The sequence below is a fragment of the Epinephelus moara genome, chromosome 14 (assembly GCF_006386435.1).
Source record: "Epinephelus moara isolate mb chromosome 14, YSFRI_EMoa_1.0, whole genome shotgun sequence".
NCBI lineage: Eukaryota > Metazoa > Chordata > Actinopteri > Perciformes > Serranidae > Epinephelus > Epinephelus moara.
Genome location: NC_065519.1, coordinates 33436705 through 33452742, shown reverse-complemented (window position 1 = coordinate 33452742; position 16038 = coordinate 33436705). Strand labels below are relative to the sequence as shown.

At 42.9% G+C, this 16038-nt stretch overlaps 1 protein-coding gene across 6 annotated transcripts in view; it reads left to right on the top strand.

Moving 5' to 3' along the window:
* Window positions 1–774: 774 nt before the first annotated feature.
* ldlrap1b (low density lipoprotein receptor adaptor protein 1b) overlaps window positions 775–16038 on the top strand; it is a 50862-nt gene continuing 35598 nt past the window's right edge. For 2 of the 6 annotated variants that reach the window (XM_050061468.1, XM_050061467.1), the window contains exon 1: window positions 11696–12074. In XM_050061468.1, the coding sequence (XP_049917425.1) occupies window positions 11990–12074 (85 nt within the window). In that variant the 5' untranslated portion in view covers window positions 11696–11989. Of the gene's footprint in view, window positions 1160–11695; window positions 12075–16038 lie in introns of those variants that run through there. The other 4 variants (XM_050061464.1, XM_050061466.1, XM_050061469.1 and 1 more) reach the window with 4 other exon arrangements.

Genomic DNA, 16038 nt, shown 5'->3' with positions numbered 1-16038 from the left:
TGAGTATGTAATAAAATCAGAACGCTGTGTTGACTTTTAGGCTGTATCATAACAAATAAATTCACTGTAATAAAAGTGATTTCTTACTAGGATGCAAGGACGTAGGGTTCACTTCCCGTTCATACCCTCAGGAATTTTTGAGCATTAAAAACCCTATTGCTCACAGTCTGGTGTGTTTATACACTAATGTGTGTCTTACTTTCTTTTTATCAATGTATGGTGGAAATGTCTTTATTTATGTAAGGAAAACACAGAATTCTGGTGCAAGGTGACAATTCAAAATATAAAAATATAGTGGTATATCACAGAATATAATGTTGTAGGGTTCGCAGGCATTCTGTATGGCTCTAAAATATTTATTGTCCTGTAGATCAGCTGTTCTTATTTAATTTTATTTTGTTATTTCATGTTAATTTGAGCATATTTGATTATTAGGGTGGACACAACCCCCCAATATTCAATATATTATAATTACAGGTTTGCTAGGATGCACAATATGAATGCTGCTTTACAGTGCCACATCATCCTGAAAAGGTGAGTCAACTGAATTGAAGTAGTCCCAACCTATCTCGGGTCATGACATTACTGACATTTCCACTGAAAAGACGATGAATTTAGAAGCTTAATAAAGGAGAGGCCATGTGGCTGAATTAAACATGAGGGGTCTAACCACAGCCCGTGATGTGACTACCAAATCATTTGTCACAAAAGGCACTGGGTGGGAGTAAAACTGTAACGGTGCATTGACAGGAACAACAGCAGCAGCAGCAGCAGCAGAGGCAGCAGCAGCACCGCCCGCTCAGGATGCGAGCACTGCTGCCTGCAACAACCTTACTCGCGTGATTCCACAAACGGGCGTCACGCGCATTATCCGGTTAATTTACATACAAAACACCGCCCAGGGGGACGAACATGATAATCTACCATCGACTGAAAGCAAACCTTGTGGAGGGGAGAAAAAAACAGCTGAGAAAAAGTTTGGACGGGAGAGGGCTGTTTTAAACCAAGCGGAGTGTTTCGACACAAACGAACAGACGCTTGTCGGGCTCTTTGCCCCACTTTTGGATTACGGATATGGACGCTTTGAAATCCGCTGGAAGGGCAATTATACGGAGCCCCAGTATCGCCAAACAGTCGTGGGCTGGAGGCAGACATAAAAGTGAGTATTCAGTTGTTCTGTACATTACCATGAAGGCGTTAGCTGGTGCTAATTTGGCTAAATCAAAGCTAACTTGGCTAAACCAAGCTAGCCTCGACATGGAGCTAACATTACAACCGGCGTTTACTTAGCGCTACTTTACAACTCGTCTGTGGACGTCAGCTACAGTTGTTGGGGACAAACTAGCTGTCACTGTAGGGGGATGTTTGGTGGACTAAGCCTCTCTAAAAACGACCAGTTTTAACATAAGAGCGAGTATTAAGAGTCGGAAATGTTTATGCTTTGGAACTTGACACTTAAACTGACAGTAGCTCCCCGCAGCTCGTAAACTGACTCCTGTTGAGGCTCTCGCGCCACAGACACAAGTTAAGCTCCCAAACTGAGTCTGCGTATCTAACAAGTAAAACGAGCTGCTCGTCTCTGTCCACTCAGACCTAAAGCGGACCATGTCATAATGAAAAGTTTTTGAAATCCTACCTGCCACGTCACTCAGCCGAGTGACAGACATGGTTGTGAAATTTACAACAGAGGCTCAGCGGGCAGCAAAAATGCTTTGATGTGGACTGCTGAGCGACGGCAGAGGGAAGTGGGGGAGTCACCGGAGTGAAAAGGCATGAAAACACGAGTGGTCGTCTTCCTGGCAAGGCTGTACAATCCTAGCAACGCACTGTTGCTAGGCGATACACTATACAAAAATGAGAGGCTGTATAAGGAGTGGTTGCAGAGACTAAATCTTACAGGGGAGTCAAGTTCATCCTATAGTGCCAGGCTCGAATTAGGGGGTTAATTATCAGGAGAGCCACATTAGGTTTTGCTATATGATACCTGGCTTCAATTGCTGCTGCTTTGTGCCCTCCAATGTGTACATCACCCAGGCGGCTGTGCATGATCACTATGCTAGCATGGCTTTCACATGCAGGCTGAGCTGCCTGGACCCTTTTATGTTTGCCTACACAAAGGGGGAATGTCCCTTGCTCCCATGCCCCCTCCCCTTTTTTATTTCATAGACAATAGAGCAGTTGGCAGTAAGATGTCACACGTGCCAGACAGTGCAATCGATGCTTTGTTTTGGTCCACTCCTCTCTGGGGGGGGGGGGGGGGGGGGCACTATCAGCATGGTCCCTCCACATCTGACCAGCCAGTGGTCACAGAGGGCTAACGACCAATCAATGGATGCTCCGGCTGATGGTGAGCTTTGTCATGACTCCATGACTCCACATTCAACCCCTGGCAAATAGCACATCCTCACCTCTCTTGCTGCTACCACAGACAAACACACAGACAGAAGCCGGTCATGTCAGTCATTTAATAACCATGTCATTTCTTCACCCACATTGCTTATTCAGAGGAGCTTCCTGTTCTGTGTGCGATGGAGTAACTGTTCATCTTCCTCCTTTTTTCAATCTGTTTAGATAATTATAGGCTTAACTGTGTTTCAGTAGGCACTCGTGAACTGCAGAGTCATGAATAAGAAGGCAACTAGTTTCATCTTGTAGTCTCAGTTGAGCTTTTGCTCCTTGGTGGAGCCTGTTTTCTGCATGACATGTATCCAGTTACTGTTGTAATTTAGACCACAGAATACAAATTGTAGTAATTCTTTTAATTGTGTGCCTTCTGGCTTAGGTTGTATTCTAGATTTAGACAGGTCCTTAATTTAAGGTAAAGTTTTGCCACACGTCTCCAGTAAGATTTACTCCCGCCTGTGTGAAGGCTTGGTCCTGTCAAAGCAGCCTATTCACTTCTTTGGCATCTATCAGCACTGCATTCCTTTTCTCCCACCGTCAGTGTTGGATCATTACAGGTTTCAGTGTTGTTTTCAGAAAACTGGCCTGTGTTATTTAATGATCACCATATGTCAACATGTAAAGTAGGTTGACACTAGTGACTGCTTGGCCCTGTTTTCTTTGCTTTTGTATTCTTGTGCCTCTGCACGGGCAAGAATGTGTCAGCTATGTCATTTCCTGCATGGTTTTAAACAGCTCAGTTGCTTTTTGGCAGTGTGTTGAGCTGACAAGATGTTTCTGCCCTGCCCTCCTATTACATCCAAATAGTCCAATTTTGAGGGGAAAAAATGGTATGTAACACCAGCCGTCTTTTTTAGGTCATGAAGGACCCTTTTTTTGCCATTCTGAAAAGTGTGGGAGGCAGAAAATCCCTGTCTGCATTGAAGAGAGACAGCTCCCTCCCACGTCCATGGTCAAGGAGCTGTCTTCTGTGGGGTTGTCAATATTGAAGCAGCTACATATCAGGATGTCGGTGGACCCATGCAGATGGCTAATGGGGAGTGCGTAAAACCATTTGGACTGCATCGTTTTAACACCTAGATGTGTGAGCCAATGTTGTTGATGATACTGCCACTGGAGATGGTAGCTGGTGTAGCTGTTGGCTAATTTGCATTTTGTACATTATTCAGATAGCGTCATCGCAGTGACAGAAGTTGGGGTTGGTGTTAAATTATAGATCTGTAGCTATAATTTAAATTGCATAATGGATAATGATAGACACAGTAGGCCTTTAATTACCTTTTCACTGTAAGTATCTTCTTTTCTACACCAGATCATGTGTGTGGTCTGCACTGGCTGTTCCCCTTTGCACCTCTGGCCCCTCCATGGCCAGTCAGTGCTCTGTCCCCTGCACAAAGTCACCCAAACGGGGCCGCCAGGCTGTAATGGAGATTGCTTCCTGTAGGATTCCTTTATGGAGTTGTAAAGCCCTTCCTGATTTATAGCCCTGTTAGATCTTCTGTATCTGTAAGCTTCTGTGTGTAGAGTCACGTGTGAATATGTGAGGATGGGACTGCACAATCATGCTCTGTCACTGTTTCTCCTAGAGGACAATTTTTAATCCTGCGGAGAAATGGATGTTTGACTTTCTCTTCTTTCAGCTGACGCAGCAAGAAAAAATAGGATACTTTAAACATCAGAATTGTTATCATTACACCAGTAACTGGCACAGGCTAAGTTGAGCAGTAAATTGCAGATGAATTTGTGAGGCAATCTCTTTTCATCTGTTATTCACTGCGCTGTATTGCATTTAGTTGCCTGTAATTAGAGAAATGTACATCTATTCCCATGTGTTATTATTTCAGAGTAAACAGTATTTCTCTTTCTGTGTAAACTGAAAAAGACATCTTATAATTAAAAAAACCTCCACAAAATTAGAAACCTGAGCCTCTAAGATTGTTTGTTTTTCCTTTTCAAGGAAATAGACAGAACGTCTCATACTTTATACTTACTTCTTATTTGCCCCACATTTTTCACAGTAGAAAAAGACTAAGTCATTCTGTGAAATAAGAAGGGAAGTCTGGGCAGGAAGCACAGTGGCTAACCAGTTCACCTTCCTGGTAAGAAATAATTCATGTAATCTCCTTCAGCCATATGTGTAGACATATGGTCATCATGCTAGTTCACAGTCCTTTAGCTTCATTGTCAGTATGAGAGCTTGGTGACTAAATAAATGCTATCTGAGTCTGTTACAGCAAGGGGAAGGCCCACAAATCCCAATTAAGTATATTTAGACAGCGCTCTTAGCCTGGAAACAGTTACATTCTTGGTCAGTCGGTGTCCTCAGCAATTACAACTCCTTACTGTTTTTAATCTCTTCTGAGTAAGTGAGTTAATAATAATACTGCTGCATGATACCACTGCAGGCATGATAAGAGCATTGCTCTACAGCTCCTAAAGCATGAGCAAGGAATTGCTGGGCACCTCCAGCAGTAATAGTCTCCCTTTTTTCTAACTTGTCAGTCAAGCTGTTGAGGTTTGTGGATGTCTTATGGGTGTGTGGTCAGTTGACAGGAGTGAAACTCAAAGTAATTGGTGCAGCTTCCCCATCCCCCACTTTGGTGAGCATGTAATTCAGGTAAGACTTCCTCCTTTTTAAGGACCAACACTTCCAAATATCGCGGTTGTGTTCTACCAGTGCTACTGAAATCTTATGAAACCTCACGACACACCCTGTACCTTAAACTCTTTGTCTATGAAATCCCTGGGAATGCATTAACTTTATGAATGGGAGAGATTCCTTTACCGCTCATTAACCCATCATTCTTCCCTCCACCTGTATGTCTGCCACTACTGCCAAAGTTACAAGTTGAAACATGTCTCTGCAAAAAAAGCACATTAAAATAGTGGGAGTAAGGATGCAGAGGAGCTGATATACACACCTCCAAAATCACATGGACACATTATGCAAATATGTGGTACCGTGTATGTCCAACTGGTTAAACAAGAAGGATATTCATCAGCCCTTTGGGCAATATGTGACTGAACGAAGAACTGAACAGTCAAAGCAGAGGAATGGTTTATTCATTTTTCATTTCATGTTGTGTTTATTATACTGGTTTGGTGTCGCAGTCTTAATGGGTCCTCTCTGTTCTTAGTAACGGAGACTTTATCCTGGCCCAGAGTCCCGCCAGGTCCAAATTATATTCACTTTAATTAGGTCCAGGTAGGGTGCCATTGTGTTTCTGCAGGTGTCAGGTTTGTGTGTCAGTATGTCTGATAACTGAGTGGACTCACTATCAGCTCTGTTGTGTCTGCTGACTAATAATTTTGGTTCTACTTTTTTCACCTTCAGTTACGTACTAATCAGAAATTGGTGGCACATCATGCTGCTTACTGTGTTGGTTTTCCATCTCTCTTTTAGTCCTTTCGGGTCAACCACAAATTTCAGATATAGATAGGCCTTCTGCGGGTCTCTTTCAGATCAGCTCCAGGGTTTTTGACCTGTGAAGGCATCTAGTTAGGTGTGTATATATTATACATAACACCATCCCCCAGTTAATGTTATGTGCAGATATGTTGCTCATGTTCATAGACTTGAAGATGCAACCAGCCTATGTGCATCCCTGTTTGCTGTTGCAATAGAAACTAACTGCACCTGGTTGGCGTGGCTGTGCGCAGGGTGCTTTAAAGATCAGTTTCATAACCCTGCTTCTTGTTGAGAGTACATTCTGGCCTCAGCTGGTCATCAGCTGTAATCCCTGACTGGCACGATCACTCATTTCTCCTCCCTCCCTCTCTCCTCACTTTCCTTCTTTGAGTGGATTTATCCAGCACTCAAAGACACGTGTCTCAGTGTTATGATTTAAACCATGACTTAAAGACTCTTATCCTCTGCAAATCCTTTCCATCACCCAACTGGAATTGTTTTGGATGGTCCTAAAATTAAATACCGATAGTTACACAGTCATGCAACACTTCCTCTGTACTATTGGGAATGCTATTTAAGAATCTCATAAGCCTGCTGGGGTAGAAGATGAAATAAGAAGAGCACCGTGGTGCCCAAGGACGGAGAGAAAAGAGGTCACAGGCTGCTGGACATAAAGGATCCCCACAGACTGTTCATCTTACTTACTTTGTATCGATTGCTCCTTTAGTGAACTGGCCTGTAGTTTATGTCTCTGTGGACATTTGTATGTAATGCAGTTGGTGTATTTGTGTACATCACGCAGAGAGACTTTGACGTGGGTTTCTGATAATATGTAAAACATTTCCTGTATCCTTTCCACAGAGGCTGAAGTTAAGAAGGGGAACAATGGTACTGGATCAGTCTTTGTACCAGGCGGGGACAGACAGTGACAATTGCCCCATGTGGAGTAACACACTTTTTCCCTTTGACTAACACTCAGTCTCTCTCCTCAACAATGCTGTATCTCAGATTTTTCCTATAATGGCTGTTTCTTCTGAGGAAGTGGTAATGATGGTGCTCATGTCTGACCTGCACTGACATCCACAGCCTGTACAGAACATCGTGTAACACATACATGCAGTACATAGCACGGGTACACGAGACTCAACACACAAAGATAGTCTGCAATAGAAATGTAGGACTTAACTTTTTGTTGGCACAGTTAGAGGTTTTCCAAGGCTCTCTCTCTCAACAAGCTTTGCGCTGTGTCTCTGTGTATCCCTGCAGGCATCCTTCCTCATCTGAGTCGGCAGTTTCTAAATTAGCCCAAAGTGTCCTGATTGGAATCTAATAATGCTGGAATAGGTCTTTTCTGCACGTGTCTTGTCGCTTTGAGATAAGAGGAGGTCATCCCACCACAGGCCTGGGTCAGCTGAGGCCTTAAACAGCTGAAGATACATGAGAAAGTTTTGCTTTGGTGACTGGTTGCAGTTGGGTTATACTATGGTAATTGGGAACTATTGATCTTTTAGACACCCCCTTTGTTTCCAAAGGCTGTTTGTGATTTGTCTTAAAGCATAAGTGGTAGTATTCTATATTTTTCTTTTTGTTAACAAATTCCATGAAAAGACCTAAACAAACAAATGGATTAATCCTACTTAGTATTATGCAGGTATTCAAAGCCTGATATATCTTCTTTATTTGTTNTAGTCCAGTGTTGGCATGAGACTGCTTTACAAAATAAAGTTGTGGGTTTTAAAAGAAGTGGGAATTTAGGAGCCAGAGAATCTTACAAAAGAAACTGTTGAGTTGCTTTGTGGGAAAAGTAGGATCTGGTGTTTATGGAGCTTGACACACTAGAGCAGTGATACTCTACTTAAGTCTCACAGGATAGATCGGCCCACAGTAGGGTGTGGGGTGGCCTGCCGACCATTTTCTAATTCACATCAAAAATAAATTGGGTGGTGTGAATAAGGTACCAGAGTGCATAGAAATGTATCAAAGTAGAGCTTGTTTATCCAAAAAAAGTGCCAGAGAAGATCCCTAGACCCCCCAGTAGAGGTCCAGGCTAAGCCCCCAATGTCCTCAAATCCTAGGTTATCTCAGCCTCTGTTGTTTTAATTTTGACCTTTTTTTATTCTGTCATTAATCTGCCTCTTGTAAGTCCCTGAACCATATGGAAGTGCAATACGAAAATGCTGAGTACCCAAAAAACACAATTTATGTTTGGCATTGCAAACACTATCTGCCCATCAATTTCTTTTAGTTGTGATGCCATCTTTGAGGGAAAATACCAGTTTTCCTAGTTAATTTTATTGAGTGATTTCGCCATAATTAATGACTTTGCAACATTAGTATAGTTGAAGTAAAACAATGCATTAAATGTGGGTTATATTATAACTTGTGATTTGAAATTTGCCCAAAGAAAAGTGCATGAAACTTTTTATCTGACTGCTGTATTCTGGTATTGTGCACCAGATGCACTATTGCATTATCGCCACTGGGAGGCAATGTCCATCCATATAATGTGGGTTAAAGGAGCTAATCTCTGTCCTCACAGACTCTGGTTATTAACTCTGTCAAGAACTGTTAATTCCCTCTTTTCAAGCCCAGAAAATCCCATTTAGCTCTGACAAAAGCAACTTATGAATAATTTGTTCATGCTAGCCACTACACACCGCTTGTCAAAACATGGTGACCAGTAGTGCTCCCACAAAGCTATCTGGCAGCACTGGGTTGGTAGGTAAATGAAATTAGGAGTGTGCACCCTGTAAATAATGCCAGAGGGGAATGCTAGTCTTTGATGCTTGATGCTCAAACTGGGTATTTCAGCAAATCTTTCTACATCCCCCCACTTGTCTATGTTTCAAATTCAGACATAATCACCATCAGGGAGTTTCTGTGCCCTGCTGACCTCAGGGTTTGAGATTTCATTCACTGATGGAACCTTAAATGGGAGCAAATTATGGGCTGCCACGCATTTTGATTGGAGTGATAATTCATTTATCTAATGCACTTGGAAATTTTGGGAGGGGAGATCCAGAATCCCTGTGCCAAGGACAGTGGATTTCAATGCATGAACGAAGCCCTCTGCTCAGCATTCTGTCACATGCCCAGCTTCCCCAAAAACGCTTGATTAACCTGTGCAGCGAGACGAATGTGGGGTAAAGCTCCTCGCTCATTTTCTTAGCATTAACCGGTGCCTAGGTTGGGCATAAATTTGTTTTACACTCTATCCTCAGTATTTTATTGCTCTCCTTGTTCCAATTTGGCACCACGCTGTTTGGCAGAGTCAAGCATGTGGAATTAACAGATTATAATAGGTCTTTTCGAGCAGTCTGCATTTGGCACAGCTGCACTCACGATGCCATTAGACCTCACTAATCTACAGTAAATCCAGCTGTTTGTAGAGGAGAAGCCATAAATGAGAAATCCCAGGTATAGTCCTCCTGTTTCTCTTGACCTGCCCAATTAACATAAAGTCCATGAGCAATTTTCTGGGCGGAAATAGACTTTCTGCCACCCTGCCTCTGTACCCGTCCCTCTGGAAAAAAGGAATATGGTCCAACAGATTAAATTGCTTTTCTCAGATGATCACTAAAGACAGTGTATTTGCAGCGTGGGTGATGCTATGAGGCTACTGACTTGTGTTTGTCCTCATGTATAAATAAATCATGCTGCCTTTCATACTCACCTTCAGATTGAAGTATCCTCTCTGTTGAATTTTGGGAAACCTGCTCACGCGGCCTCCCTCTATGAGCAGTTGGACTCGTCTTCTCTCCTCCAGCAGAAACTCATTGATTTTTTTTTTCTTCCCAAATACACCTACTGTAACTATGTTGCTGCTTTAAAAGTCAAGATATGTCTCACATGCTTCACTAACTGGCAGATTTACTAGCAGAAGAGTGCAATCTTTTGTCTCGAGCCTCTTAGGGAGGCATTGTTGTCGCTGCCAACAGTGATTTAAAAGGAATGCACCCACCTGAGCACAGAGGGGTGGTTTGGTTTACAGTGCTACACTGATGCAATGATAATTCTCCCTTGGGAGCATTTTTTGTGCAGAGCAACCTCAGTACTATGGCACTACTACCTGAGCTTCAGATTGAAGATAGTGGTGGTGTTGACTAATGTGTCCTTGGGGACGTTAAACCTGTTGCACTTTATCTAAGCTTGTCATCTCCTATGAAATCTGGTATTGCAAGATTTTTGAAAGACATTCTCCTGAGTGATTTATTTAGTGGGTGCTGATGTAAGTTCAGCAAAACCCAGTACAGAAATTGGGCTTGGAGAGGTCATTGTAAATAATGTAAGAACTGATATAATTTAATACAAAGGTTTCAAAGCTAACCTCCAATTAATAATTTTTTTATATCTTAGTTTGAGGACAATTTTCATTTAACAAAATGCTTACTGTCGTCTCAACACAAGAATAACTTTACTGAAAAACAGTCAAGAGACAACAGTAACATGACAATATAAATCAGGATGTTACTATTCAAGACTTAAGTTATTCATAATATTGAGGTTTTACCCAAGCATAAATAAAAAATATTATTTATTGGGACTGTGCTTGCTAAATTGCTTTGCCTATCTCATTACTTGTATTTAATCTTAACTGTTTCCTTGCATCATCTTAACAGTCTTAACACCACAGAAAGTGAAGCTATAAACGATGACAAAGGGTCGTCTTGATCTCTGAGAGATTTCAGCCATCAGAATTGTTTGTTTGTTGACTGAATCTCCCCCTTTCCACCATTAAACATGTATTTTTAATCATGCACAAAGGATGTCAGTGTGACATAAATTGCTCTTGGCTGGCCAGCAGGGTTTCCCTCCTCAGGACTGTGAAATGAGGCATCTTTGTCTGCAGCCTACAACTCCCTGACTTCATATTTTTTTCATCAGGAGACCCCTTTTCCCCCAGATGTCCAGCAGGGACTCCCTGGCTTTCAATTTTGAACAATGACTCACTGATGTAGTGGGTCCTTTCCAAGAAAGAACCCCCACAGCCTTCCTCCCCTGCAGCTGTTCACTTGTATGATGGGCTATCAGAGCACTGTTGTAGAATATGGAGGCTAGGGTTACACACAGGATGGAAGTGGTCAGAAATAACATTATATTAAGTGAGTATGTAATAAAATCAGAACGCTGTGTTGACTTTTAGGCTGTATCATAACAAATAAATTCACTGTAATAAAAGTGATTTCTTACTAGGATGCAAGGACGTAGGGTTCACTTCCCGTTCATACCCTCAGGAATTTTTGAGCATTAAAAACCCTATTGCTCACAGTCTGGTGTGTTTATACACTAATGTGTGTCTTACTTTCTTTTTATCAATGTATGGTGGAAATGTCTTTATTTATGTAAGGAAAACACAGAATTCTGGTGCAAGGTGACAATTCAAAATATAAAAATATAGTGGTATATCACAGAATATAATGTTGTAGGGTTCGCAGGCATTCTGTATGGCTCTAAAATATTTATTGTCCTGTAGATCAGCTGTTCTTATTTAATTTTATTTTGTTATTTCATGTTAATTTGAGCATATTTGATTATTAGGGTGGACACAACCCCCCAATATTCAATATATTATAATTACAGGTTTGCTAGGATGCACAATATGAATGCTGCTTTACAGTGCCACATCATCCTGAAAAGGTGAGTCAACTGAATTGAAGTAGTCCCAACCTATCTCGGGTCATGACATTACTGACATTTCCACTGAAAAGACGATGAATTTAGAAGCTTAATAAAGGAGAGGCCATGTGGCTGAATTAAACATGAGGGGTCTAACCACAGCCCGTGATGTGACTACCAAATCATTTGTCACAAAAGGCACTGGGTGGGAGTAAAACTGTAACGGTGCATTGACAGGAACAACAGCAGCAGCAGCAGCAGCAGAGGCAGCAGCAGCACCGCCCGCTCAGGATGCGAGCACTGCTGCCTGCAACAACCTTACTCGCGTGATTCCACAAACGGGCGTCACGCGCATTATCCGGTTAATTTACATACAAAACACCGCCCAGGGGGACGAACATGATAATCTACCATCGACTGAAAGCAAACCTTGTGGAGGGGAGAAAAAAACAGCTGAGAAAAAGTTTGGACGGGAGAGGGCTGTTTTAAACCAAGCGGAGTGTTTCGACACAAACGAACAGACGCTTGTCGGGCTCTTTGCCCCACTTTTGGATTACGGATATGGACGCTTTGAAATCCGCTGGAAGGGCAATTATACGGAGCCCCAGTATCGCCAAACAGTCGTGGGCTGGAGGCAGACATAAAAGTGAGTATTCAGTTGTTCTGTACATTACCATGAAGGCGTTAGCTGGTGCTAATTTGGCTAAATCAAAGCTAACTTGGCTAAACCAAGCTAGCCTCGACATGGAGCTAACATTACAACCGGCGTTTACTTAGCGCTACTTTACAACTCGTCTGTGGACGTCAGCTACAGTTGTTGGGGACAAACTAGCTGTCACTGTAGGGGGATGTTTGGTGGACTAAGCCTCTCTAAAAACGACCAGTTTTAACATAAGAGCGAGTATTAAGAGTCGGAAATGTTTATGCTTTGGAACTTGACACTTAAACTGACAGTAGCTCCCCGCAGCTCGTAAACTGACTCCTGTTGAGGCTCTCGCGCCACAGACACAAGTTAAGCTCCCAAACTGAGTCTGCGTATCTAACAAGTAAAACGAGCTGCTCGTCTCTGTCCACTCAGACCTAAAGCGGACCATGTCATAATGAAAAGTTTTTGAAATCCTACCTGCCACGTCACTCAGCCGAGTGACAGACATGGTTGTGAAATTTACAACAGAGGCTCAGCGGGCAGCAAAAATGCTTTGATGTGGACTGCTGAGCGACGGCAGAGGGAAGTGGGGGAGTCACCGGAGTGAAAAGGCATGAAAACACGAGTGGTCGTCTTCCTGGCAAGGCTGTACAATCCTAGCAACGCACTGTTGCTAGGCGATACACTATACAAAAATGAGAGGCTGTATAAGGAGTGGTTGCAGAGACTAAATCTTACAGGGGAGTCAAGTTCATCCTATAGTGCCAGGCTCGAATTAGGGGGTTAATTATCAGGAGGGCCACATTAGGTTTTGCTATATGATACCTGGCTTCAATTGCTGATGCTTTGTGCCCTCCAATGTGTACATCACCCAGGCGGCTGTGCATGATCACTATGCTAGCATGGCTTTCACATGCAGGCTGAGCTGCCTGGACCCTTTTATGTTTGCCTACACAAAGGGGGAATGTCCCTTGCTCCCATGCCCCCTCCCCTTTTTTATTTCATAGACAATAGAGCAGTTGGCAGTAAGATGTCACACGTGCCAGACAGTGCAATCGATGCTTTGTTTTGGTCCACTCCTCTCTGGGGGGGGGGGGGGGGGGGNGTTTTCTTCTTCCTCATGCTTTTTTTTCTTCCTGGTCAGTGGTTGTTTCGGGCAATACTGCCCCCAAACAAGCAGCTGTTGTAACTGCGTGATGTCATCCAGGCGGTTTGGTCCACTTTAAAAAGTGCAGTGTGAAAGTGAACCAAACCAAATGAAGATGTGAAATTCTTCAGCATTCCCCACCCAATCGAACCGAGTCCCCCAGACTGTCCTGGTGTGAATGCGCCCTTAGTAGCAAAGAACAGCAGAATTACTGTAGTAAACAGAAACACTAAGAGAGTGTGAGAAAATGCAGCTGGTACCAGTGTATCAATACTACGGACGATGAACAGAATCAATATGATATCAATAAATTGGTATTTTTGTCAGTTCTACCAGCCACACATTCACAGTTTGGGATCCAGAGGGCTCAGATGAATGCGCTGGGATTCTCTCACTTATTCACTGACTCCAATGTGACACCATGCGGAGAGCTCTCAATGCTCAGAAGCTCCTTCTAAACCTCGACAAAGGGGGAATTGCTGATGCAGCAGGCTCAACTTGTGGAGCCTGCTGGAGCTGTGGAGTGGTGGTTGGGCTCTGACTGTTGACCTGAGAGTCTTTATTTGTGTTTGTTTGTTAAACCAAGCTGGGCCATGCTGCTGCTTTGTTCCCCCCTCCCCTTCTTTAGAATCCTAAAATAATCATTTATGACAGACTGGGTTGAATATATAACCTAGTGTTTCAACACTTCAGCGGCTTACTCATATACTCACAACTTCACTGACAAAATCTGGTATCACTTGTAGAATGATGTCAGTAACAAGGATGTGAAAGGATTTTCCCAGATACTGCTAGAACATTAACTCTGCTGTTTGATGTGATCGTTAATCACTGCGCAGCTCTGACTCAGTCGCAACAAACTCATGTCACCTGCTCAGCTGTGGTTGAGAAATGTGTGACTGACTGTGAGGAAGAGTGGGCATTTTCATCTTTAATTCATCCTTGTCCTCAATCATAGCTCGTATTTAGAGAGGCATTTTCATCCATTTTCAAGCAGTGAAATACTATTAATGTTGGCTGGAAGCAGGCGAGATTGCAGCGATAAAATGTCTAAGTTGTCAGGATGGCACTGTGGTGATTTGTGTTTTTATGCCTGTATCGCTGCATGCACATCTCCCTCTGTGCCAGCCCCAGAGTATTAACTACATTATTTAGCCTGCACTCACAGCATAGCAGAGCGCTCCTGCTGTTTCCACGGTGATTAAACTGTTGCATCTCCCTAATTGTCCATTACATTTGTTGTGTGTGTACATATGTGAATTTATGGTGGGAACGTTGACTCGCTGCCTTCATTTGCATATTCCTGGTATTTGACTTCACGATTACCTCACTTCCCTTTTCTTTTTTATCAGCTTTTTCTTCATTTATGAACGTCTCGCTGCCTCTCTCCCGTCTTGTCTCCCTCCCTCCCCCTCTGACTGGCTGTCTGTCGTCTTCCCTTCTTAAAGCAGAGGCAAGGCCAGGAAGGATTCTTCTCCCCTCATTACTGTCACTGTTGCTGGCTGTTGACAGGGAGAGCGATAGTGATCCTCTCTGACCCTCCCGTGTCCAAATAGCCTGTTTCATTTCCTCTGTGTTGGCTTTGACCAAAATACCAACCACCACCACATCCACCAGCCCTTCTTGTGCTTTAATGCTGCACAGGCTGAGCCCTCAAATCCCTTTGATTATAATTCCCGAGACCTCTGTGCTTTGCTTCTCCAGATCTCTTGTTGCATCAAAAGGGCCTAGCTGCCTCTGTAGTTTTAGCTTCATTAAAACTTCATGACAAGTCCCGGCTTATGCATAGACTCAAATGATCGCATCTTAAAGAGGAGGCCAAGGCCTTTTCTAGAGCGTTTTCTTCCACAACAGTCTTGTGTAACCACCAGAGGAGTCTGATGACGAGAGCCTGGTCTGACACTCGGAGCTCTCCGAAAACAGACAAGCGGCCTGTCTGCTCTCAGGTTCATTGAACCCCACAGCTCCAATAACCTGCCTGGATTTTGGCTGCTGTTGGTAGTACACAGTAAAGCCTGCAATAACTGTTTAATGCTGGTGTCTCTTTTCACATTAGAGCAAAGTCTTGCAGAGCAGAGATAATGAAAAAAGATGAGATGATATGGTGTAGGCCTGTCTTGAATAATTCTTTTAGTTTTTGACAAGATTTTTTTTTTTTTTTTTGACGTGCAGACTACTTCCTCGAAATGATTATGAAATCTAAGTACCACAGATTTTAGGAACTAGAAATGTGTCTTAAACATACTCTGATTCTCTTAGGCAGTCTAAAATACCATCAGACACATTCTTGGCAAGGAAACCTTATTGCTTTAATGACCTCTTATTGCACTCATTTACAGGAACATTTGATCCAGAAGCCAGATGTTCGTGTATTATTAAACCTGTTACACTTTACTCCGTGTAATATAGAGATATTAAAGGTTTTTAGATTTGCACAACAGTTGAACTGCAGAGCGAGGAAATAGCTGCATGTATTTTCTTTGTTCCTCTCATCTTCTCCTGGCTGAGCCTTGCCGGTGGAGTGTTGGGACTTGTCTGAAGCAGGAGCAGACAGAGGGGATGGGAGCAGGTTTCCATCTGACTGGCAGAGTGGACACAGAGTTTACACAGGCTGTGTGATTACAGGCTGATTACGCTTCAATGAGTGGCTGCCAATGGGTTTTGTTTTTTTTTTTTGTCAAGGGTTATGAGTATGGCACTCTGCTACACTTACTGTTGTCACTTCACAAAATTGTTAAACTTAAAACTGGTTAGCCAAAAGGTAAGGTAAGGTAAGGTAAAGGCTTTTTATCTAGTGTTTTTAGAGTTATGTGTTTT